Source organism: Pseudopodoces humilis, chromosome 8 (assembly GCF_049639895.1).
Source record: "Pseudopodoces humilis isolate 2021_Gansu_Grassland_sample_001 chromosome 8, ASM4963989v1, whole genome shotgun sequence".
Classification (NCBI taxonomy): domain Eukaryota; kingdom Metazoa; phylum Chordata; class Aves; order Passeriformes; family Paridae; genus Pseudopodoces; species Pseudopodoces humilis.
In genome coordinates, this window is record NC_142207.1 from 19,775,026 (window position 1) to 19,798,031 (window position 23,006).

The 23,006-nt window shown below is 41.0% G+C and overlaps 1 protein-coding gene across 1 annotated transcript; it reads left to right on the forward strand.

The window, feature by feature from the left end:
• The first annotated feature begins 1,654 nt into the window (after positions 1-1,654).
• On the forward strand, positions 1,655-17,245 carry GORASP2 (golgi reassembly stacking protein 2). Its single transcript, XM_005519786.2, has 10 exons — positions 1,655-1,772; positions 9,911-9,991; positions 10,705-10,908; positions 11,337-11,423; positions 11,879-12,009; positions 12,718-12,850; positions 12,976-13,099; positions 13,456-13,542; positions 15,429-15,524; positions 16,203-17,245. The coding sequence occupies exons 1-10, from the start codon at positions 1,710-1,712 to the stop codon at positions 16,520-16,522; spliced, it is 1,326 nt and encodes a 441-aa protein (XP_005519843.2). The 5' UTR covers positions 1,655-1,709; the 3' UTR covers positions 16,523-17,245.
• Positions 17,246-23,006: the final 5,761 nt, after the last annotated feature.

Genomic DNA, 23,006 nt, shown 5'->3' on the forward strand with positions numbered 1-23,006 from the left:
TTTCAACAAAGGATGGGCCGGCATCACAGAGCCAGTCAGCCACGAGGACAACATCTGGCTAGCATCTGTCTCATGGACACAACAAAACCTTATAAACAACCCACAAAATTGACAGCACCTACCCAGAAGCATAATAAGAGGTATCATACAGGAGCCACTCTGCCACAAGAGAGCAAAAGAATGACAGTGGCTGGTAGTTTGCCATCAGCTATGGATCAGCTTTAGGAAGCTTTGGATAAAGGGTGGTGAATCACAGCTACTGACCGGATCACACTGTGCTATACTATTGTCTATATAATCCTCTGATAGCAATAAAGCAAGCCTGGGATTTCCCTCCTGAATCGAAATGGAATGTGCACAGAAACATGAAATTTGCCTAAGCTGCTATAGTTTTTTGACTATCAGTTCACATTAACAAATTTCTTGTACTCTATTACGAGCATAGAAATCCTTGAAAGGTATAGTTTATTTCTGTATTATACATTTTGCCTTCTTATTTTGTATTGCAACCTCTGGATATCCTAGAGTTGATTTCTTCTTGTACTGATGAGGAGAGACAGTGTGTAGGCAGGTAAACATGCCTGAACTGGCTGCAGATGGAGTTCAAAACTGACCATGCCTGACAAGAGTGCCTGGAGAAACACTGTCTGCTCCAGTGGAAACAGCTGAGCACAGTGAGATGGTCAAAGGTTGAAAGGGGTTTGTCATCTCTGCAGGCAGCATTGGGGTAAATCCCAAGCACAGTGCACAGAGGCTTTTAATACTAAGCAGTGAAGCACTATGATAATACAGAGGGAAATGAGTCCAAAAGAAGTGAAGTATGCTAACCTGAATATCCTTTCCGTGCTTCATTAAGAATCTTTTAACACTGTGTTGCAGTTCACTAATAAATAGTGTTTCTGTATAGCTAAAAGACCGGTGCCAGCAGCATTCCTTAAAGAGGTCACCACTCTGGAGGTCTGCGGGATCGGAAACAGGACGCACTGATGTGCATGGGCAGGCAGTGAAAAAGCCTTCCAGGAACAAAGAACTCTCGGAGAGGGAAAACCTGAATCTGAGATTCGTAGTGCTCCCTGATAACCCACCGTCCGCCTTCTCCAGCTGCACCGAGGCATCCCGCTGGCTCAGGGCAGGGTTTCATTGCCGGCCGTGGGGTGCAGCCAGCGGCTCTCCGCGCACCAACAGGTCTCGGCCGCCGCGTGTGGCGACACCGCCGGCAGCGAGGATCGGCCCCGTTATTGCGCTGAACTTTGCGGTGCGTGCCCTGAAATGGGTTAGTCCAAAAATTCGGCCCTTCAGAATTGTCATTCCGCTTCTCCCGCTTCAGCTCCAGCTCCCAGCCAGCTTCTGGCGCTCCCGGTGCCGCCCGGCACCCCGACCGGCTCGGCCTCGCAGGCGGAGCGGCACTCGGAGCTCCAGAGAGCTGTGCGAGTAGAGAAGGCAGCATAGGTTATGACCTGCCACCTTTATGTTCTGTGCACACACTTCCTATACGTTATTCATGAAGCTAACACTAATAAATTAATTAACTCTTCCTGTCGGGTGCCCCCGCTCCGCACATGGCGTCGCCGCCCTCGGCCGCCAGGCGGCGACACGGCTGCCGACAGGAGCGCGCGGCCGTGGCCCCTCGCGGCCGCCGTAGGGCCCCGCCTGGCGTCGGGCGGGGGCAGCGTGCGGTGCCACGTCCCCGTCGCGGCGCGTTTGCGGCCATGGGCGCCTCGCAGAGCATCGACATCCCCGGCGGCGGCACAGAGGGCTACCACGTCCTGCGGGTAAGGGCGGCGCGGCCCGGCCGGGCGCCCTGGCACCCAGCCCGGCGGCGGCCCGCGGGCGTGGGGCCTGTCCCGCCTTGGGGCCGCTCTGGAGCGGCCCGGGGGCTCCCCGCTCGGCCCCGGGGACGCGCTTGGGCAGCGGGGCCGCCGGAGCTCCGGAGCGGCTCGCGGGAGCGGTGAGGTGCTCCGGACCCGCCGCTCCCAGATTTGGGAAGTTTGAAGGAAGAATTGATCCAGAACGAACAATTCCCTGGGCCGGGTCGTGCGGCCAGGCTATGCCTCCGTATGACCAGGCCGGTGGGCTGGCGCATGGGAGGCGATGCTGGGTTTGGGCAGCCTTTGAGAGCGAGGCGGCCTCTCCTCCAGCAGACGCTGTTCACACCCCAGCCCGCGAGTCTGGGCTGTACTCAGATGCTCCCGGATAACGCGCCAGGCTTGTCCTGGTGGCTGCATCATGGGCTGGGCTGGACTGTAGCTGCTGCTCCTCCACGGAAGTTCATGGGTGTCGGATCAAGGTGTTCACATGACAGCCTGCACATCTGAGGGCTGCAACTCCAGTGAAAGTGCTGTTTTTCATAGTTACCTTGGTTTTCTTAACATTGTGGCCACAAAACTTTGGTTTTGTATGTGAAATAGAAAATACCTTATTAGGCTGCATTCTTGAGGTTTTGTGGACAGCCTTTTGAATGCCCTTTCTTTTGCTTTCAGTGAGCAGAACGGTTCCCAGGTCGTGCTGTGGAATCTGAGGCACTGGGGTACAGGCACTTGGCTGGAGTCAGTCCCTGCCCACACCACGGTGCCTTTGCCCCTGTAGCTAGAGTTTGAGTGCCCTCACTCTGGGTACCGAGCTGAGTTGGTGTGTTTGTTGGAATCAGAGCCTTTTGGATAACCACTGCTTTTGAGAAGCAAATACTGATGTTCTGATCAAATCCAAACATTCTGTTAAAATTTATGTATGGACTAAAGTCATAGTGGGTTTTTTTCCTCCCTTTTAATATTAATGTTATATAAGGGCCCAGTGTTACTAATTTATGTCAGTCCACTTTGTCTTCTCCATTTCCCCCACAAAAACTAATCTGCAGGTTGGTAAAACTGGCAGACTTCTTTTTTTAGCATAGTACAATGTAAATTTCAGTAACTTTTTCTTTGGAGACTTGTAAAACCAGTATGTACTTTGCAGTTAGAATATCAGTTACATCAGATTTATGAGTTCATACTGTTTGATTAAAGCATGTTAATATATTGAAATTAATATCTTTTATTAAGTAGAATCTACACATTTTTTCTTATAATCTTGTTTGGATCTGGTGCCTTTTGTTTTGTAAAGGTCAGTCTTTGTAAATGTAATTGAGAGGTGCACATTAAAGAAGTTGATTTTCAAGAGGACATTCCTTCTTTATATTAAATGCAGGAAAGGACCTGCCTGCTTTTTTAAGCAGACTGCTATCTCTATTTTTCCCTGCCTTATCTTATTCCTAATATCTTGAGACGGCACAATAATGAGTGATTACTCTTTGTGGACAGGCATCTTAAACTGAATCACATAACAATTATAACAGCATAACAATTATAATTTGAGATACTTTTTTATTGAAATCCATGTGGCATGTATGAATGTGACTAGAATTTCCCTCTGTAGTTTTTCCAAGTTTAATTTTTCAGCTGCTATTCTGTAGTAAGTTTGTTACAGACAGTGTTGGGCTCACACTTTTAGAGGAGCTCTGCACAAGTGCTCTGTCTGCAAGGATTGACCTTCAGTAGAAGTTGGGGTCAAGCAAAACTGCTGTTTTGTTCTAATTTACTGTCAAGTACGTTTTCTTTCTGAGCTCAGTAATTTAATTAGGTAAATGAGATTGGTAGAAGGAAAACAGCAGTAGTCTAGATCTAATTCGAGTGAGATCAGATTTCTTTGATAACAGGAAACTTATGTAAATAATGTAAAGTGATTGTTTAAAAGATTTCATTACATGTGAGAAAATTAGAGAAATGTCAGAAAAAGTTTTCAATTACTGGAAGAATTTTTTTGGGTAAGGCACATGAATGAAAATATGTGTTAAATGGCCATGAAACAGAGTTTACATTGTTCAGTGTGACTGTAGGAGCCAAGCACAAGTTGCCGGAGGGATGAGCAGACTGAGACTGTTGCAAGTTACAGGTTTTTTACTGAGAGACTTTTAGACTGTACATTCTACCTCCCCACAGAACTAGTAAACAGGAACAGAAATATATGTATGTATATGTATCACAGCAAGTGAACACTACCATCATTAATTTTCAATGTAAGATTTGCAGATTACTTAATTCTTTTGGCTACTTCTGCTGATATTCAGTTCAATATTGTTTCATTGTGAGCTTTGTCAGCAGTACAGTTGTAACGGGAATTAGGAACCGTCCAGTACTGAAGCACTGTCAAAGGAAAAGGATTTCATCATATGCATGCTTGACAGCAGAAGTTGCTCTGGGTTGCATTGTTGGTGTTCTATATGTTAAAATATAGCGGGTTTTTGTTTTGGTTTTTTTGGTAAGAGGGGGAAAATGTTGCCAAGTGTTCTGTTGCCCAAGTCTCTTCATAAGTAGACCTAGTAATGAGTCATTTGTCTGAAGCAATTCTTCTCAAGTTTCCTTTATCATAAAGTGCGTGGCTGATTAGACCAAGTGGCTGACTGTGTGTATTGCTCAGTATGTGTTTATTTCTGCTCTTCAAAACAGAATGAAGGAAAATTTTGAGTAATTTTTGTGCTCAGCAGTGTGAAACTGCTGTAGTTTGCCTTGGCTGATGTAATGACCTGACAGTTTCTTCAGCTGGGAGGTGATGTCACAACATCCCCATGGCTGGGGCAGAGTGACTGGAAAGTGGCCCAGTGGAAAAGATCTAGGAGTGCTGGTTGACAGCAACTGAACAGAGCCAGCATGCCCAGGTGACCAAGGCCAGTGGCATCCTGGCCTGTATCAGGAATAGTGTGGCCAACAGGGCCAGGGCAGTGATTGTCGTCCTGTGCTGGGGACTGGTGAGGTCACACCCCGAGTGCTGTGTCCAGTTCTGGACCCCTCAGTACAAGACAGACATTGAGGTGCTGGAACAGGTCCCGAGAAGCACTGGAGCAACTGAGGGAGCTGGGAGTGTTTAGCCTGGAGAAGAGGAGCTCAGGGGAGACCTCATGGCTGTACAACTCCCTGAGAGGAGGGTATAGCCAGGTGGGGGTTGGCCTTTCTCTAAGTAACAAGTGATAGAACAAGAGGAAAGAGCCTCAAGTTGCACCAGGAGAGATTCAGAGACTGGATTTTAAGAAAACTTCATCAAAAGGTCAGGTATTGGAATAGGCTGCCCAGGGAAGTGGTTTAATCACCATCCCTGAAAACATTCAGAACACATGTAGATGTGGCCTTTGGGTTAGGTTTAATGGTGCACTTGACAGTATTGGGTTAGTGGTTGGACTCGATGATTATAGAGGTCTTTTTCAAACCAAATTGTTGTAAGATTCTATGTAAGAATTCTTATCTGTGAGAAATTTGTATTGCTACCATGTTATGTGGTGTTCTCTGTAAAAGATACTGAGCAGCAGTGCCCAAAGTTTAGATTTTCCACTCTTGTTTGAGTGCTTTGGTTTGTTGTAATAGTGATACAAATGTGTTGAATGAAGTGATGACTTATCCTTTAAGAGAGGTTCACATTTTAAAAACTTGAGATAAATTCTCTGTGCTAAAATAAAATATTATCTACATAGATAGAATCTTCTCTTACAAAAAACTTACTAAGTTTTTTCTTTTGAAAACTGTGTTTCATCAAGAAATTAAATTCAGTTATACAATGTAATGTATTAAAATAACTGGCAGAAATCAAAGTGATTCTGTCAGGTCTAACAGGAATTGCTTATATATGATACGTAATGAAATTTTACTGCCAGTTATGGAGTGGGTGGAAGAACTACAAAAAAACCTTTCAGTATTTCTTTGCTAATAAAGTAGAATACTGGGAAGAGTTTCTTATGTGGGGAAAAAAGAAAGCCTTGGAAGTTATGTATTTAATGCTTGAAGCTAAGCTTCTGGAAGTTAAATAACTAGTATAAGGTAGGTGACTTTCAGAAGTGGTCAGAACCTTCATCTGTCTCTGAAAAATCCACATTTCAGTGCCTAATTTCATTTGCAGTTGCACTGCTCTCTTGGGGCTTTGCTTTGTGACCATTGTGCTGCTGAGCAGACTTCTTAAAACGTGTAATGTGCAATGTATACTGTGTAGGCATAGAATGATAGTGTTGGGAACAGTGTTCAGCAAAGAAAATCTTCATGTATATACCATGAAAGTCTTTTCAGTACTGCTAATTAAAATTGGTGTATTGACCTTGAAACCTTTTTCCTGTTTAATTCTTGACAGTGAATTAAAAATTAAATCAGTGTGTGATCTATGTACTCAGCAGCCCTGCTGTCATCTTAGTGAGAAACTGAAACCCTGCAGCACTGTGTGAGGCCCTTGTCTGCCCTCTGATATTCAGCATTTGATAGAGGTTTTCTTCATTTGCTCTTAAAAAGCTCTGGTGTTGCATTGCCACAGCTTCTTTGCATTTTCTGTGCCACTGTTTCTGTCTATTGTTACAAAGTCATGGCATTTACCCATATGTGCCTGTGACTTGTATTTCTGAAATAACAGCTAGCTTTGAGAGAATCAGACTTCCCAAGCTGCTGGGGATGGTATCTTGCCTGCAGTAGCATCTGTTGTAAATTATATTACGTGGTTATTTCTCAGCAATTACTCAGTTTCAAAGACAAGTTACTAAATACCTACTTGGGCACCCAGCAAAGCTGCATAAAGCCGAACTGCTCAGGAGGCACCAAGTTTATGTACATATCCATGGAATCTTTATTATTTACGTTGTTAATAGAGGTGGAATAATTTGTGCCCTTGTATTTTCTAAGCTCCCTGGTTATCCTTTGTTGCTGTAGCTCCTGGAAGAGGATCATGGCCACAGAGCTTGGAGCAGAGAGCTGTATTGTGTGTTTGACACTGTGTGGTGGTGATGATTTGCGCAGGTAGTGACTGAGAGTAAGATGGTGTGACAAAACCTGTATGGGGTCAGTGTGATTGTTGTGATTGTCTATCACTTCTTTAAGGAGGAGACTTTTAATGTGGAATGGACTTGGAATATCTGGGTGGCATTTCTGGGACTGGCAGGTGTAAACATGCTTTTCTATGAAGGTGAAGGTAGGCCAGAAAACTTTGTGACAACCTGTGCATGACAGGACAGAAGGGATGCACATACCTGCTTCTGAGGTGTGATTGACACAATTATAAGGGCTTGATTTCTTTTAGCTACAGCTTCCTGGTAGTTTTTACATGCCCACTTAGAAACAAACTGTGCACAGATGTTTAGGATTGTGATGGGTTTGGGGCAAGGAGTTCAACATCTGAAGATACTTTCTGCAAACTAATTGTTTGGAACATGGAAACTCTCTCAGCCCCTTGGTCAATTTGGGGCAGAACACAGATTTGGTATTTTAAGTAAATTATTTATATATCCCAGGTGTCAGTGAGCTTGACATTGATGGATACTGAACATATGTAGTTCTCATTTATTGTATGTACTCCATCTTACTTCAAAAAGTTTCTCTGTTGAATGCTGGCCACTCTTGGCTCACAGTATTCAGGATAAAAATCTCTTGGAGGTCATTAGAGAGGGATATTGTCAGGATGCAGGGGTTTTGTTGTGATTTTGGTATGGTTTGGTTTTTTATTTCAAAGAAGTTCCTTTAGAAATGGAGGAAAATCTCTGAATGAGATGAAATCTGGCCTTTCATAATTTCATGGGCATAACACATATCCAGTCCCAAAATTCTGATGTGTTATGCTGGATGTACTGATTTTTAATGCTGAGGTTTAACTAACACATGTTTTGTCTTTAAAACTGGTTTCCCAGAAAGTTCTGAAACCATCTGCTGATTTAATTTTGGTATAAAGCTTGTATGTGAGGTTTATTAAAAACACAAACTGTAAGTTCCCATATGACCTGTGCAATAGGTGGTGGAATACGAGAGAGAGAGAGAGAGAGGGGGGTTATTAGAATACTGTTGTGTCACTTCTCTAAACTGAGGGAAAACCAACAATCAGTGTAAGCTTATATTCACTACTCAAACACAGGAAAGGGGAGGATGTTCTGAATGACTTGATTACAAGAGGAACTGCAAGTTTGAGAATACCATTATGGATCATGTCTTATAGAAAACCAGAGTTTTTTAATTCTCCTCTCACAAAACTGTTTAACCGGTCTTTGTCAGGGAGGTCTCAAGTATTCAGTGTAGTAAGTAAGTGCTTTCTGCATTATTGGGAAGAATAATTCATATAGCGAATTTTAGCCTCTCTGTGGCTTTTCTCCTAACCTAAAATTTCTGTTTGTGGAGGCTGTTCTCAGGTAGCCCTACATTATTGCAAGCCTGAATATCTACAGTTAAATGAGCTCTAGAAACAGTCCACAAATGCCAAAGCCACATACACAATGTTGGGAGTTTCCGTGCAGCTGGAGCCAGGGTGTCTGCCCCATGCAGCTTAGCTTGTACTTTTACTGTATTATCTGGTGCAGTTTGGTGTCTGATCTCTGGTTGTTCTTGGTGAGAGGCATCTTGAACAGACAGGTTAAGTAACATGGAGGCAGTAGTTTGGATCTACTTAGAGGAACTGCAGGACATCTGGTGATTGAGAGATGTGGTTCCATACACTTAATACTTGGAGAGGGGAATACCTGCACCCCAGCTGTAGGAAATGATTTCCAAGAAGCATCAGGCATCTCAAAGAGACACTTTTGAAGACACTTCAAGTTCTATAGTTAGAAATTATAAATGTGGACCTTGGAGATGTTACTCTTGCCTCAGTGATTCTTATTACTTTGGGATATTGTTGGTTTCATACTTTTTTGCTGCTTTACAAATCTTGGACAACGATCAATGTGTGTGATATGACTCTGGAATTAGTAATTTCACACATAGGTTATGTGACTAATTTCTAAGCTTTGGGCATCTGTTACCCACAAGTAATATTGAGTTTTTTCCAGTTCTGATTTTGTGAATGTGTTGAGCAGAGATAAATAAAATTTAAGAAGAACCATTTTATTAGTAATCAAGTACTTTTAACATTCCCTGTTAGAATATTTTGTTCTAGTTAAGTCATAAGAAAATGCAGTTCCTGCAGAATCAGGCCAGTATTGAACAATCAAATACATTTTTACCACTTTGCTCAGGTAGAACAACATATAATGTAAGGAACCACACTGTAAAGGGTTTTTAAATTTTTTTGGAAGGTGATTGTAGTACATAAAAAGCCAGTGGGTAAAATGAATCAGCTTCCACACAGAAAAAGTGTCTTTGCTAAAAAAGCTGTAGGAAAAATCTGACAGCCATATTGAGGTTACTTCTCATTGTCAGCAATGCAAGCAATAGTGAAAAAATAACATTGGCAAAGTGTCTCTATGTTACTCCATTTGGAATTAAAAGCATACTTTTAGTGTCTGGGAGCAGTGTGTATCCAAAGTTTAGGCCTTGTCTTAGTGGAGTGGTTGAATTATTTGAGCTGCCATGGCTGCAGAATTGCATGTCTTTTTTCCTGCAACTTGAAGGTCTGTTAATGAAATCACTGGTTGTACAGATGCCCTCTGTATCTCAAGAATGTCACCAGGTGATGTTTAATCATGAGATAACAACCTGTGCTTACAGATGTGACTCTCCTATTCCTTTAGTAAGCATAAGATAAAAAGCAAGGCCCAATGTTGATACTACTGTGGAAAGACAGTACTTTTTAAACAACCTTTTCAGAATTCATTAACCTTGTCCTTTCATTATAATCTCCTTTCTTGAAACAAATACGTACAATTTATCTGATGCAAGTGTTAAGCACTGCTTTTCCCAGAGAGTGGCTACTGCCGTGTCATTCCTCAATTTAAAAATTACTAATTCTTTTGAAATCTCTCTATTTTATTTTTTTGTAAGAGAGGGTTTTTTTGGTTTTATAGATTATATTATTATATTTGAATATTTTAAAATTATACATACTGACATTAGTAGCTTCTAGAACTACAGTTGGCACAAATAGAAATATAATTCTATTCTATGAATCAGCATTGGAACACTTTTACTAAATTCCTGTTTAACTTTGTTAGGTACAAGAAAACTCACCGGGGCATAGAGCTGGATTGGAGCCATTCTTTGATTTTATCGTGTCCATTAATGGTTCAAGATTGGTAAGTGTGTTGCTATTTTATAACATTTTGTATAAACAATGTGTTGAGAATCTGATATTTATAGGTAAACCAATGGATTTGTTTTATTTAAATGTATATAAAATATTTCTTCTTACTTTAAAATGAGGAAGGCAATCTGCATCAGGAATTGATTTCCTTCACCCTGTAGGAACAGTTCCATCAAGTTTAGCTGGAGAATAAGACAGACATGCTCTCTGCAGACAGAATTGCCTGCTGATCCACACCTCATGGCTTATGCTGTCTAGTTGTCTCCTAGTTCTGTCTGCTTCCATGAGAACTCACAAACTTCACATAGTCCAAACAGGTGGAGTGAAAAGCTGCTGTCAGAGCTGTTGGCTGGGTAGGAGGCATGGGAGGAGCTTTCAGGCAGAGCTGTCATCAAACAACACACCATCATAGCAGTGGAAAAAAACAGCTGTGGGAAGCTCTGCACCAGTATATGTGGATTCGAGAAAGCCTCTGAACCAATTGAAGTGTTTTATTTTTTGGGAAGTATGACCTGTTACTGTGAAGTCCCAGGGTTTTTCCAGAGCTGTATTCTAGAGTTGTAAAGGGACTGGAAACTTGTTACAAAGCAGTTGTTTGTACATGTTCTGGTAATGCACAGTGTAGCACCTTTGAAATACAAGTGTTGGTGTAGAACTGAATGTTCTGTCAAACACTGACCCAAGCTCTTGTTTAAACATTCACAGAATAAAGACAATGACACTCTCAAGGACCTGCTGAAAGCAAATGTTGAAAAACCTGTAAAAATGCTTGTGTACAGTAGCAAAACACTGGAACTGAGAGAAACATCAGTAACCCCCAGCAACATGTGGGGTGGGCAGGGCCTTCTGGGAGTGAGCATTCGCTTCTGCAGCTTTGACGGGGCTAATGAAAACGTCTGGCACGTCTTGGTATGTATGGACTTGGAAGTATTCTCCTTATTGCTGCTCCTATCTTTCTGTTGAAAATAACTTGCACAAGATGTGGCTAACAAGTCATGAGATCAAACTGGTCTCATTGCTCAAACTGGCTTTGATTGATTTAAGTTTGGGAAGACTACAAATGTAGTTTGTAATCTACAAATATGTATTTGTGAGTATATTATCAAGTCCTGTGTTTAAATGAATAGGCTTGTACAATACTCAGAGATGCTGTATTTGGTACAACACTAGAACCATGTGGGAAGGGACTGCCATAGAGCCCCTGTTTCATTAGTTCATTACTGTGTTGAAAACTTGACCAGTTTGTCTGACTCAGAGCTTGTGTGAAGTGCATATCTGTCTGTTCTGCTACACCCTGACAGTTACGTAGTGTTTGTAACTTTCCATCTTAAAACTAGGAAGTGGAGCCAAATTCTCCTGCTGCATTAGCTGGACTTAGACCTCATAGTGACTATATCATTGGAGCAGATACTGTCATGAATGAGGTAAGTATATAAAAATAAAGTATTTTTTTTTTAAAAACTGAAAACCCAATTGTACCAGGGCAGTTTGGAACATCCCTGGCTCTGTCGCTATTCAGTGTGAATGGAAATCAAATGCAAAGGGGAGGGAGCTCTGGCAGGGTGCCTCTTCTTAAAGGCAATCTTGGAAATAAGAACTGCTCTTAAATGTCTTCATGAAGTCAGATACAAACTTTTGTACTCTAAAATTAGTATTTTGAATAGCAGATTTGAAATCTGGGTTGTGCCACATCTTCTGAGTTGTGCTAGCAAAACACATCTTAAAGTTGGCCTTCTGATAAAACAGCAGCACAGCAACAACTGCAACATGTGGCTGTTATCAGAGTCCATTACAGAAAGTCAGGACTAGGGTGATTAATCTAATACCAAATGGTAAAATAAGAACAAGAAAGCCCTTACTCATTTTTATCTTTTTGCAGTCTGAAGACCTCTTTTCCCTTATTGAAACGCATGAAGCAAAGCCATTAAAACTTTATGTGTACAACACAGACACAGATAATTGTCGGGAGGTGGTGATTACTCCAAATTCTGCCTGGGGTGGAGAAGGCAGGTAAGGAGACAGTGTATTACAGGGGGATGGGGCAACTTTCTTATAGCACCAGCCTGAAAACTGCTGGGTTTAAGTTTTCTACAAAGGAAGGGAAAGAGTGTTATTATATCGAAAGTGTTTCTGCTCTGATAAATTATGTATTTACTTGAAATTCATATGCACTTAAAGCATTTACAGTATCAGCGGTTTGTTTCTAAATTAGTCTTTTCTGACCTAAACACAAAGTACAAATAGAGCCCTGGTCCCAGAAATGAAGCTCTTCTAAAGTGGAAATGAGAGGGGTGTAAATCAGTAAATTAGCTAGTGCAGAAGTGCATAAAGTGCAATGGTTGCTTTCTGCATTAAATTCCAAATAGTCATTAGGTTGTGGTATAGCCTTGAAGTATTGTGAGTAGCCAGAACAGAGCACTGCAAGTAACAACTGTGAGTTGAATTCCAAGCTGTATACCTGGTATAGTTGCTTGATTTAAATAATAATGAATTTTATTTTGTGCTGAATATTTATTGCTAAAGCTACGGAATTTCCTTTCAATTGTTTTATATTGATTGTTTCTCCATAGAAAGTGAGGCAACATGGGGGCAGGAGGGGAAGGTTCTACAGCATTTACCTTGAAACTTGTTGGTGTCTTGAGTTGTTCATCCTTTGCTTGCTATAGTCCATGGTTGTAAAGTCACTTGCCTGACTTAAAAATCTTCATATTTTAAAAGCCTAGGATGTGGCATTGGTTATGGATATTTGCATAGGATACCTACTCGCCCATTTGAAGAGGGAAAGAAAATTTCTCTCCCAGGACAGTTGCCTAGTGCATCTCTCAGTCCCCTCAAAGATGGTTTCACAGAGGTAAGTTGTGGTCCCTCTCCTTCAGCTTGGTAGAAATGGATGTTGATGTTTATTGCTTTTCTGCTTCTTTTGGTTCATGTAGAAACAAACCCTAATGATACAACTGTCTTTTCTCTCTCAATAAGGTTCAGCTATCATCAGTTAATCCCTCAGCCACCCTCCCTCCTGGGTCAGCAGGCCTTGAGCAGAGCCTTTCAGGACTTTCTATTAGCTCACCTTCAACTACTGTCAGTAATGTTCTCAGCACAGGTTGGTATTGGAAGGAACTGACCTGAAACACATGGCTTTTCTGACTTTTTTGTTCTCACCGATGTTTCTAATTAGTTGAATAGAAGGCAGAAGAGAGAATAAAACTTCCTCTTAAATTTTTCTCAACAAAGAAGGTTAATGTACTGGATTTTTGCCTTACTTTCTCACAAAATAATTGCATACAACTTCTATTAAGAAAAACATGTATATTACTTAGAATACTATTTTTCTTATCAGCATTTTAATGTTAAGGCAAATAGCAATTCTCCTATAAGCAGTTATTTGTACTCCGTAAGGAAATAAGATGAAGTGTTGTATGCTTAAAATCAATGTTGTTTCCCTGTGTACCCCACCAGGTGTTCCAACAGTTCCATTATTACCACCACAAGTCAGTCAGTCCCTTACCTCTGTGCCACCAGTTAACCCAGCAACTACATTACCAGGTGAGTAGGTAAAACTTCTTAAAACATTTCTGAAACAAAAATCTTATGGGAGCAAGGGAAGAGAGCTGTCTTTTCCACTGTATTTTGGGGAAGGTATCATTTCATACAACTTACGCATTTCATGTCAGATCTCTCTATACAGCCTCTACAATGTGAAAAATTATTTTTCTTGGAGTATGTTCACAGCATGTCTGTAGCACAGAGGATAACATGGCAACAAAAGTTACAAGTTCACCTTGTAGGGCTCCCTGCACAGGAGATGCAGTATTCAGAATTTCTCAGGAAGGTTTTGCTTTGCTATTTGCAACATTTTAGGAAACCCATTTTTAAATACACAGCTTGATCACTATTCCTGGTATAAATACAGGGCTAATAATATAGAATTTATGTTGCAGTTGCTGTTTTTGAATTATATAGAAATTTAAACTGAAATAATACAAGTAAGAGTCTTTCTACAGCATGGTTGTTTCCTGATAATAATGAACCTTTGTAACACTACTATTACAGAAGTATTCACGAGGGGTAAAATAAGGTTTGTATAGGATTTTGCTGTGGCATCGATGTGCTGGTACAGGACTCAATTGTGCCTTCCAAAACACTGAAGGAGTTGTATTTTATGCTTTGCTTGTTATGAAACAAGTAGATAAAGATGTGTCCGTTACATAATGCTTGGAGGTACAGCCTCTAATACAGAAAAGATGTGCAGTAGAGCTCAGTGCATGTAAACAAGGGCAGAGAACTCTCACAGAAGTTGAACTTGTTAGTAGTTTCCTGTTTTCTCTGGGCAGAAAAAGATTATTGTCCTTTTTTTCCCCAGCCATCTAATCCACCCTTTCCCTAAACTCTGCAAATACAAGTTTTCCATTCACCTTTTTCTCTGAATAGTATCATTGCTTTTTAAAAAGAAAATTAAAATATTTCTTGCCATTCATGGATGTACTCATGAAATTATTCTTACTAAATATACTGGAGGTTTAAAATTTGAGTGAATTTGTATGAAGTTCAGCTTTGTTCAGATAGAAAAAAAATTCAAACCACATTTTCATATAGCTGACCCAAAAGCTCTTTGAGTCAAATTGTGTCAACTTCCATGGCAAATTAATTCCTGGGTAGGTAAAGATGGCTGGGTTTTAATCAAAATCTCTATACAGTGGTCTTGTTTTAAGACATTTCTCCTCTCTGTCTTCATACTGTAGTATTAGTGGTTTATTTCTAAGTTAGCCTTTTCTGAACTAAACACAAAGTACAAATAGAACCTTTGTCCCAGAAATGAAGCTCTTTTAAAGTGGAAAATTCAGGAGCAGAAGGATGTTCTATAGCAAACACAGTGACGGAAAGGCATGCGTTGCATTCATTGTATGTTTCTCTTCTACTTTCAGTCCTTTCTGACTTTCCAAGTTCCTTTGTCTTGCCTTTTGATACACATTTTTGTGATTAGTTTTAATTGTGAACTAAGTAGAAAAGACTAATAATAAAGTGATCAATATTGGGGACCAGGGAATACTGTGTATTTAATAATTTTATTATTGTTTGCCACTCAAATTGGGAATGGAGAACTTCTAGTATAGTGCTGTGGTGAAACAACTACCTTTGTTGAAAGCTGAACTTGGAATGCAAACCTTCTAATTCCAAAATAAGATTCTGCTTTCCTCAGAAAAATCTGAAAGTTTTGGGATTATGTATTTGCTAGTCAAGACTTCCTACAATAGGTATCTGTTTTCACTGTGCAGCTTAAAAGCTCAAATTCAAGGGGGAATTTGCATTCTTCTGTGTAAAAATTATAATCAAGATATAAAGCACGTTTTAAATTCTCATCAAGATCCAAGAAACAGTTAGAAAAAGACAATGTTAAGATTTCAGCTGTAACTGTTCCACTCTTCTCTTAGGTCTGATGCCATTACCAGCAGGGCTTCCTAACCTGACTGATCTGTCCAAACTTAACTTACCTGCACCACAGATTGTTCCAGAAATCATACAGCCTGGTATGTGCTTTTGCAAACTGAAACTCTGTAACTAGAGCTATCCTTGACACTCTAATTTAGACCCATCTGGGGGAGTCCTGAAGGGGATAAATTAAATGTTTGCCTGAGATGGGAGTGGATGTTAGTGCCCAGATCAGGTAGACAAGGAATATGTCTTCAGATAAACTAGATCTGTGTCTGTGTTTAGATATTTCATTTTTTATTACCTGATGTATATCTCAGAAGATATTATGCCAAAACTGAAAGTATATTATTTATGGGTAAAAGAAAATATGAAGTGTTTCCTTGTAAGCTAGATGAGGGGATTGGCACTCCCTGAACTGAATGCCAGAATTAAACTAGATTTACAGTTTTGAATTCAGCAACACTGCTGAAGGTGCACATGAAGCAAGCAAAAAGATATTGGAAGCTTATATAGAATATGGTTTTTATTAACTTCTTATTTCTGGCAGTTTCAGTGAAGGCCAGAAAAACCTAATCATCAGTGTTAATGCATTAAATACCTAGTCCTCTGTGGAGGTACAAGCAACCTTGGATTTACTCTGAATCTTCAATTCTGAAATCTGAAAAGTATCAGGCTTGAAATGAGCCTGTTAAGGCAGTGCTGCACAAACACTTTTAAGCTGTCTGTGGTGTGCAGCAGCTCACTGCCTTTTTTTCCCCCTTTTTTCTCTTTAGGTTTGCAACCCCTTCCCCCCTTGCCGCCTCTGCATCTGATGGGAATAACGCCTCTATCGATGCCACCCAAGTGTGTTCCTATGCTTCCTTTGGTCACAGAGGCATCTACAGTGCCTACAGATTTGCTTCCCTCTATTACTCAAGCTGGAAGCTTTTCCATCAACCCTGGCACTACTGAAAACGTAGAGGAGACCTCTGCACTCACCTTGGATAGTGCTACTCCAGCTTCCAGGGCAACTGTTGTTGACAGATCAAATGAATCCTCTGCATCTAATGAGAAAACAACTGAAATCACAGATACACAAGCTTCTGAATCATAACTCCAGATCACACTCTTGGATTGGCTTGGTATTTATTTAGCCATGGGATACATATTTGAAAAGCAAGCTATCAGTAATTTCATACTAGTTTGTACTTAATCTTTAGAAGTCCTGTAAATAATATGGAGGTATAATAAAAATAAAAGGGGATTTATAAAATGTTGGGTGGGGGGGAGGAAGAACTTGTATGTTACCAAAAAAAGTCAGGGTGGTAAGTAGAGTGCCACTGCCAAACTCTGAGGTATATGTTTTTAATAGAGGCTGACAGCCTTACCCTGCTAGGCTTGTCCTTGCTTATAATTAGCAATTTTTGCTTCTGATAGAAATGAAGCGGGTCTCGCGTGTGACATTTACGTACCATAGCTCTTGTTCTTTGCAAGTATCTTGTTTCTACAGTGGGGATGAGAATGTTTAGTCTGAGTTGTGAATTTTAACACTGCAAAACTTCCACCTAAAGATATTTCTGTTAAAATTGCTGAGTGGCCTGTTAATTGACATGTTGTTATTCAGCTTGTACACAAATCTTTGTCTTCAAGCTCTTGAGAGATGCTCAAGCCATGTTTCGCGACCCCTGCTGCCTTGTTGCATACGCCCACTGTAAAACGGCATTTGGAAGGGAATACATGGAATGTTAAATGTAGCACACAATTTGGCACTTCATGACTACTGTAAGATGAATTAATGGATTAAGCATACATATAGCAATAAATTCCTGGAATTTTATTCTTTGTGTGACAAAATAGCATTTTTTTTTTTAATTCCCTAAGTCTCATTTAATTTTTTAGCTTAGCTCTCTCTAGCACAGATCTGTGAAAGGGCCCCCTTCCAGAGGAATGGGTCCAAGAGGGAATGCCAGACATCTTAATGGCAGGCAGGATCAGCACTTATGGTTAAATCCATTGCAGCAATGAGTCATTAAATTTGCCTGCATATGATTCATGCTTTGCTTTTTAAATTCATATTTAGGACAAAAATTGCAGATGAACTGTAGATGTTAGTCTTGTAGAAACTGTTATTTTCACTGTACTCCAGGTGATAGCATTTGCTTTTGTTATCAGGTACAGGTGATGTGGAAAACTCTTCTGTACCACTCCAGTCCTTCTACATTACTGGGATTTAATTTATATGTGGTTGCTACAAGCATATGCAAACGTACCCATATCATCAGTAGGCTCGAGCTGAAGTCTGTCTCAACATCTGTGTAATTAATTTTGGTAATGTAGTTTGCCTGAGCAGTGTTTGGAACAGTAGTTGCATCTGACTTCTGATCATAACAATAATGTCTCAAGTAATTTGTTCAAGTGGAAGCCTTATCTAATACCTGTTGTCCTGGCTTATCACCTCAGTATTTGTCTTTCCTCTGCCCCACTGTTGCACATTTCTTGTCATCTGTTCTGGCAAAAGCCCATGTCAAAGACAGGCCCCCAAATACTTTTTCATCCTGTGAGCAGTTTCTTTTCTCAGCTGTTCGGGGTGTGAAATCCCTCTGCCTTGCTAAGTAGGGCACTTGCTGTTTCTCAGAATGTATTTTTATTTACCTTTGTAAATCCAGTGTGGTATACCTCAGAATTAAACCTTGACATGAGAAGAAGAATGTTCCCTCTTTTCTTTCCTCTAACAGAGAAAAGTATGTTGGTATCAAGCTTCGTTGAGCCTCACAGGTCTAACAGCCTTTCCCGCAACTTTGTTACACACTTCCAACACAAGAAGTGTAAAAATATGTTTGTCACAAACCAAATTTAGAGCAATTTCTGATTGTAATCAGATGTTTTGAACTAGAGTCCTTGGGTAGATGTTTTTGTTCTTGCAGTATGGCACAGTGTTCTCTGGCACGATTCTATGCTTTCCAACAGCAAGCTGCAAACTTTCATAGGTCTTGTGCACTTGTGTCTAGTAGCAGACAAAAGAAGATGCTTAGTCTGAAGTTTTGCATTTCTGTTTGCTATTTTAGGTCCCTTGTTGCTGACTATATATCCAGTCTTTTCACAGCTATGAGAGCAGTGGAAGTAAGGCAGTGTTACCATCAGCAATTCTGAAGATAATGCGAGTTCAGATTTGGAGATGATTCAGTGGTGCAGATTTAAGCTGTAATTTCTCAGCTAAAAAGTCATAAACATTGTGAAGTTGAACACTCACTACTTAAAATAGAAACACAGGCCTTGAAGTCATACTATTTTACTTTGTCCTGTTTTTTAATTCCCTCAGCTCGATGTGATGAAATTGTACCTTTATCACTTCTGGCAAAGGTCTCTTAATGACTTGATTTTCCCACCAAAAAGAGAGAGTAAGGAGGAATAGGAACTTAAGATACACCAAAGGACTGACAGCTGATGTAACCTTGTTTTCATGAGTTCATAGATTCAGCTGTTAATGAACAGTTATGAACAGGCACATTAGCTTTATTTAAAGCATTGACACATGGAGTTCTTTAACGAGTCCTGACAGCAGATAAAGATAAATGTACCATGAACATCCCCAACCTTTCATGTAATTGAAAACGATTCACATGTGTATGTCCTACTCTAAAATGAATACAATAATTTCGTGCTCCACCAAAGGCTGGTCTGGGGGCTGTGTTCACTGGCACTCTGGATGTGTTGTGAGGACAGGGTTGCCTCAATGGCTGTGTGAGCATGTGCTGAAGAAGTACTTTTTGCAGTTTGATGTTCTGCTGCTGCTCCAGGAAACAGCTGCTCAGGCTGCAAGGTCAAGGCAGGAGGGTGGACAAAGCACTAATAGTGAACGTTTCATACCTGGGAGCGGGGGTCAGACGGTCGGGCTGTGTCTGAGCCTCTGAAAGCCATCTTTTAAATCCTGTCCACATCAAACATTCTTGTCGCAACTGGAGCTCCATTTGTTCCCAGGAAATAGCTGAGCAGGGCCACGAGATGGCGTGCACTAGTTTCTTTTGGCTGAATTCATAGGATGAGATTCAGTAACAAGCATGGTTGGTCCCTGCCCCCCCACCAGCAGCAACTGGAATCAAATGGACGCCAGCTGGATGCAAAATGATGGCGCTTGGGAACTGTAAAACCAACTGATCTGAAGGCAGAAAGGGGCTGAGCTTAAGCTGTTTCTAAGTTGCAGAGTTTTGTTGGCAGTGTGCTGACTTAAGTTGAGCTAACCATGGGACTGGGTAAAAGTTTTGAAGAATCCTTATAGGATCCTTAAATCCTTATAGGCAAGGACTTGTTTGAGATACTATAATGCTGAAGGAGAGGCCTAGTTCCAACCTCTCCATGATCTAAATGCTGATTATGGAATTAAGTTGAAGGAGGCAAGATAAGGATCAGGGATGTTTGACTGTGGGACTGTGGCTTCCTTGATTATAAAGAGGTTTTGACTGTACTAGTCAAACAAGCGTTCACAATAATTCTGTAACATGGAGGCCTAGCTGGCACCAAACTCAGATTTTTTGATTCTTCTCTTGGACTTAAGACACCTAGAATCTGATTCATTTTAGATTTGAATCCTGTAATGTTAGGCAAGAATCAGACTACAGAAGTGTTTCTTCATTTTTACATGTCTGTAGTTCATAACTCATTCTTGTAATCCTCCTCTGTACATTCTTCCTGGTAGTAGCAAGGCTTAATATATATTTATGCAGTCCAGCACAGTGTCTGGCAGTTAGGTGTTAAAAACCTAAAGTAGAAGAACTTATTTTGGTTTATTATCTCAAAATAAACCAAACCAAATCCATGTCTTCAATCAAACAGAAAATTGCATTTAGCTCATGTGAATCTCCAGCACTTCTGCCCTGCAGCCTTGGTGAAACAGTTAAACGATAGTAATATGCCATTTTATGGAATATCTAAGAGATTTGCAGATGGTGGCTACAGAGATACCAAGCTGAGCCAGGAACAAACACCTCCTTTTCCTGAAACCTCAATTCATGTTTATCCTTAGGCCAGCATGTAGTTAGCAATCCAGAATTTTACTTGGGTCGATGACTGGTATTTCTTAGGAACACGCTGTGCACATGATTTCAGTTTAGTAACGAGGTTCTGGGTTCATGTGTTCAAAATGAACCAAATGGAACAGAAAAAGTGTGGTCTCAGGCAGTGACACTGCTTTACTAAGGCTCAGAAGTCTGACAGTAGGAGATGTTTTTGTAGAAATAAGCAGTATTTGGGTAAATCCTTTAAGAGAGCAACTTCAAAAAAAAAAAAAAAAAAAGCAAGCAACTGGAAGCCTTTGTATTGCCAAATAACATGCCATGTACTAAAAATGACTGAATTTGTGAAACAATTATCTTTGTTTCAAAGCTGCATTTTTTATTTTAAACCAGTTTCTTACTTGTCTTACCAGTAACACCTTTTCAGAGAGAAGACAAAAAAGCCCCACAACCCAAAACCACACTTGTAGTCTGGGTACTAACTGTTTAATAATGAAAAGGAACTTACTGTTGCTAACCCAGTTCCTGACTGTTTATATTCCTAACTACTAAAAGTAACAAAAATAATGAACTTATGGATTGCATTGTGCTTCAGAATACTTTTAACCTGACTTAAACTAACCTAGTATGCATCATAAAGGAATAGAAAGACTTGGAGCAATTCAGGATAAAATATTAAGGACTGTGAGGAAATGAACCAAATATTTTTTAAACATTCCTTGGAAGCTGCCATATGTCATTCACATGTGCTGGTGCATCCTTACCTGCAGATAAGCACTGCTGGAGCTCAGTATAGGCTGCTCCCCAGTCCCTCATCAATTTGCAGGAGTACTTGTGTCAGCCTTGACTCCTGTCTTCACAATGCCTACTTGTCAGTCTAAACACTTCTGCCTCTGACAACTCAACAGTCTCCCTCAATAAGTACATTACTAACTCCTGCTCTAAGGGGACTTGCTGCCTTGGTGGTTGCTGCCATAACCAGCACCACTGAGGTAATACAAGATAAGGCCTGAAGGCCTCTCAGATTCTTGTCCACTTTATCATCTTCCTCTCCTTTTTCTCTCCTCATGTTACTCTGTCATTTGTAGATTGGACCCTGTAGTACAATTCAGAAAGGCTACAATGGGTTGCCAAAAACACAGGGAAATTTCTTGTGGTATATAGGAAGAGAGATGGTGAAAGAGAGCTGTAAAAGGACAAGCCAGATGGCTGTCTTCTCACTAATCACTGCATTTGGCACTCTGCTTGGCTACTCCATGGAGCAGAGGGGTCCTACTGTCACCTCTTGCAGAGGATTCCTCATTTACCATCCTCATGCAAGGAGTGCCCATGCATTTTCAACTGCTTCTCCTTGGACATCCCAAGAAACGAGCAGAAGTCACCACCCACATCCAGTGCCTCACACGCTCTGCACACCCTGGTCACCACCCATCCATCCAGCCCCAGCCTGTGCTCAACTCAGGGCCCAACAGCTTCTGTGGAAGATGTGGGCTGGCCTAAGAGAGGATCAGAAGTCAGTCGGTGGGAGAGAGACGCTTCCCCGTGCCTGCCACCTGAGACACCACATGCTGTCACTGTGAAGGCGCAGCAGCAATTTTCCAGAGGCAGGTCAGCCTCTGGAAGCAGCTTGCTCCACCCACACCGTAAGTGTGCTGGAGGAAAGGCACCACAGTCCCTTCAAGGAGAGCTCTTCAGAAGTATTAAAGGAAAATGGTTGTTATTTGGGTTGAACTTGAACAACCTCTACAACTGATTGTGATGCTGAGCTCATCTTGTGAGCATAGTGCAGCTCCAAGGGCAAGATCTTTGCTTCTAGCCCCATATGCTGTGCAAGCCAAATATTGGCTGTTTAAACAGAAGATGCACTTCACTAGAGGAGGTTGCTTGATGAGTTCTGTACACATCTCCTAATAAAGACTAGAAATATGCTTTCTGAAAGAGATACAGTATTAAATTGATTAGGCAAATAATAAATAATGCCCCCAGCCTCCTGTCTGCAGCAGTCTGAGTGCTGGGCATATGGTGCCTTTCCAGACCACATGGCGGTCAGTGAGGCAGAGCTGGTGATTATTATTTCACCCACCTTTAGCAGAAAATAAAACATCTGTTTAATCCTGACAATGGGATTCCCCAGCAGTTAAGCTAAGATGGTTCAAAAGGAGTATAACTGAAAATTATGTTTAAGGCAGCAGAAAGCAGTGATTAGACTTTTCAATTTTTTTAAGAATCCAGTCTCTGACACTTTGAGTCATGGGATTTTTTATGGCTGTAGACAGTCGGGACCTCTGTTTCATAGCTCAGTCAGAAAGAAATCCTGCTTTTGAAAAAGGGCATCTTTTCAGCAGGACTCAGTGGACAAGTAGCTGTGGCTCTGGACTGCTCACAAGCAGAGCAGCTGTACTTGCTGCTGCTCTCAATTCTGGTTAGCAGTGATGTTTTCCCAATGCTGTTCAACCACAAGGCAGCATGAAGAGCTTGAACACTTGGACTGTTACTGTGAAAAATAATCAAGAGCAGACATCCCATTCTGTGAAATATGTAAGCAGATGAAGGCATTTTTGGGGTGCAGAACAACTTCTAAAATTTTCT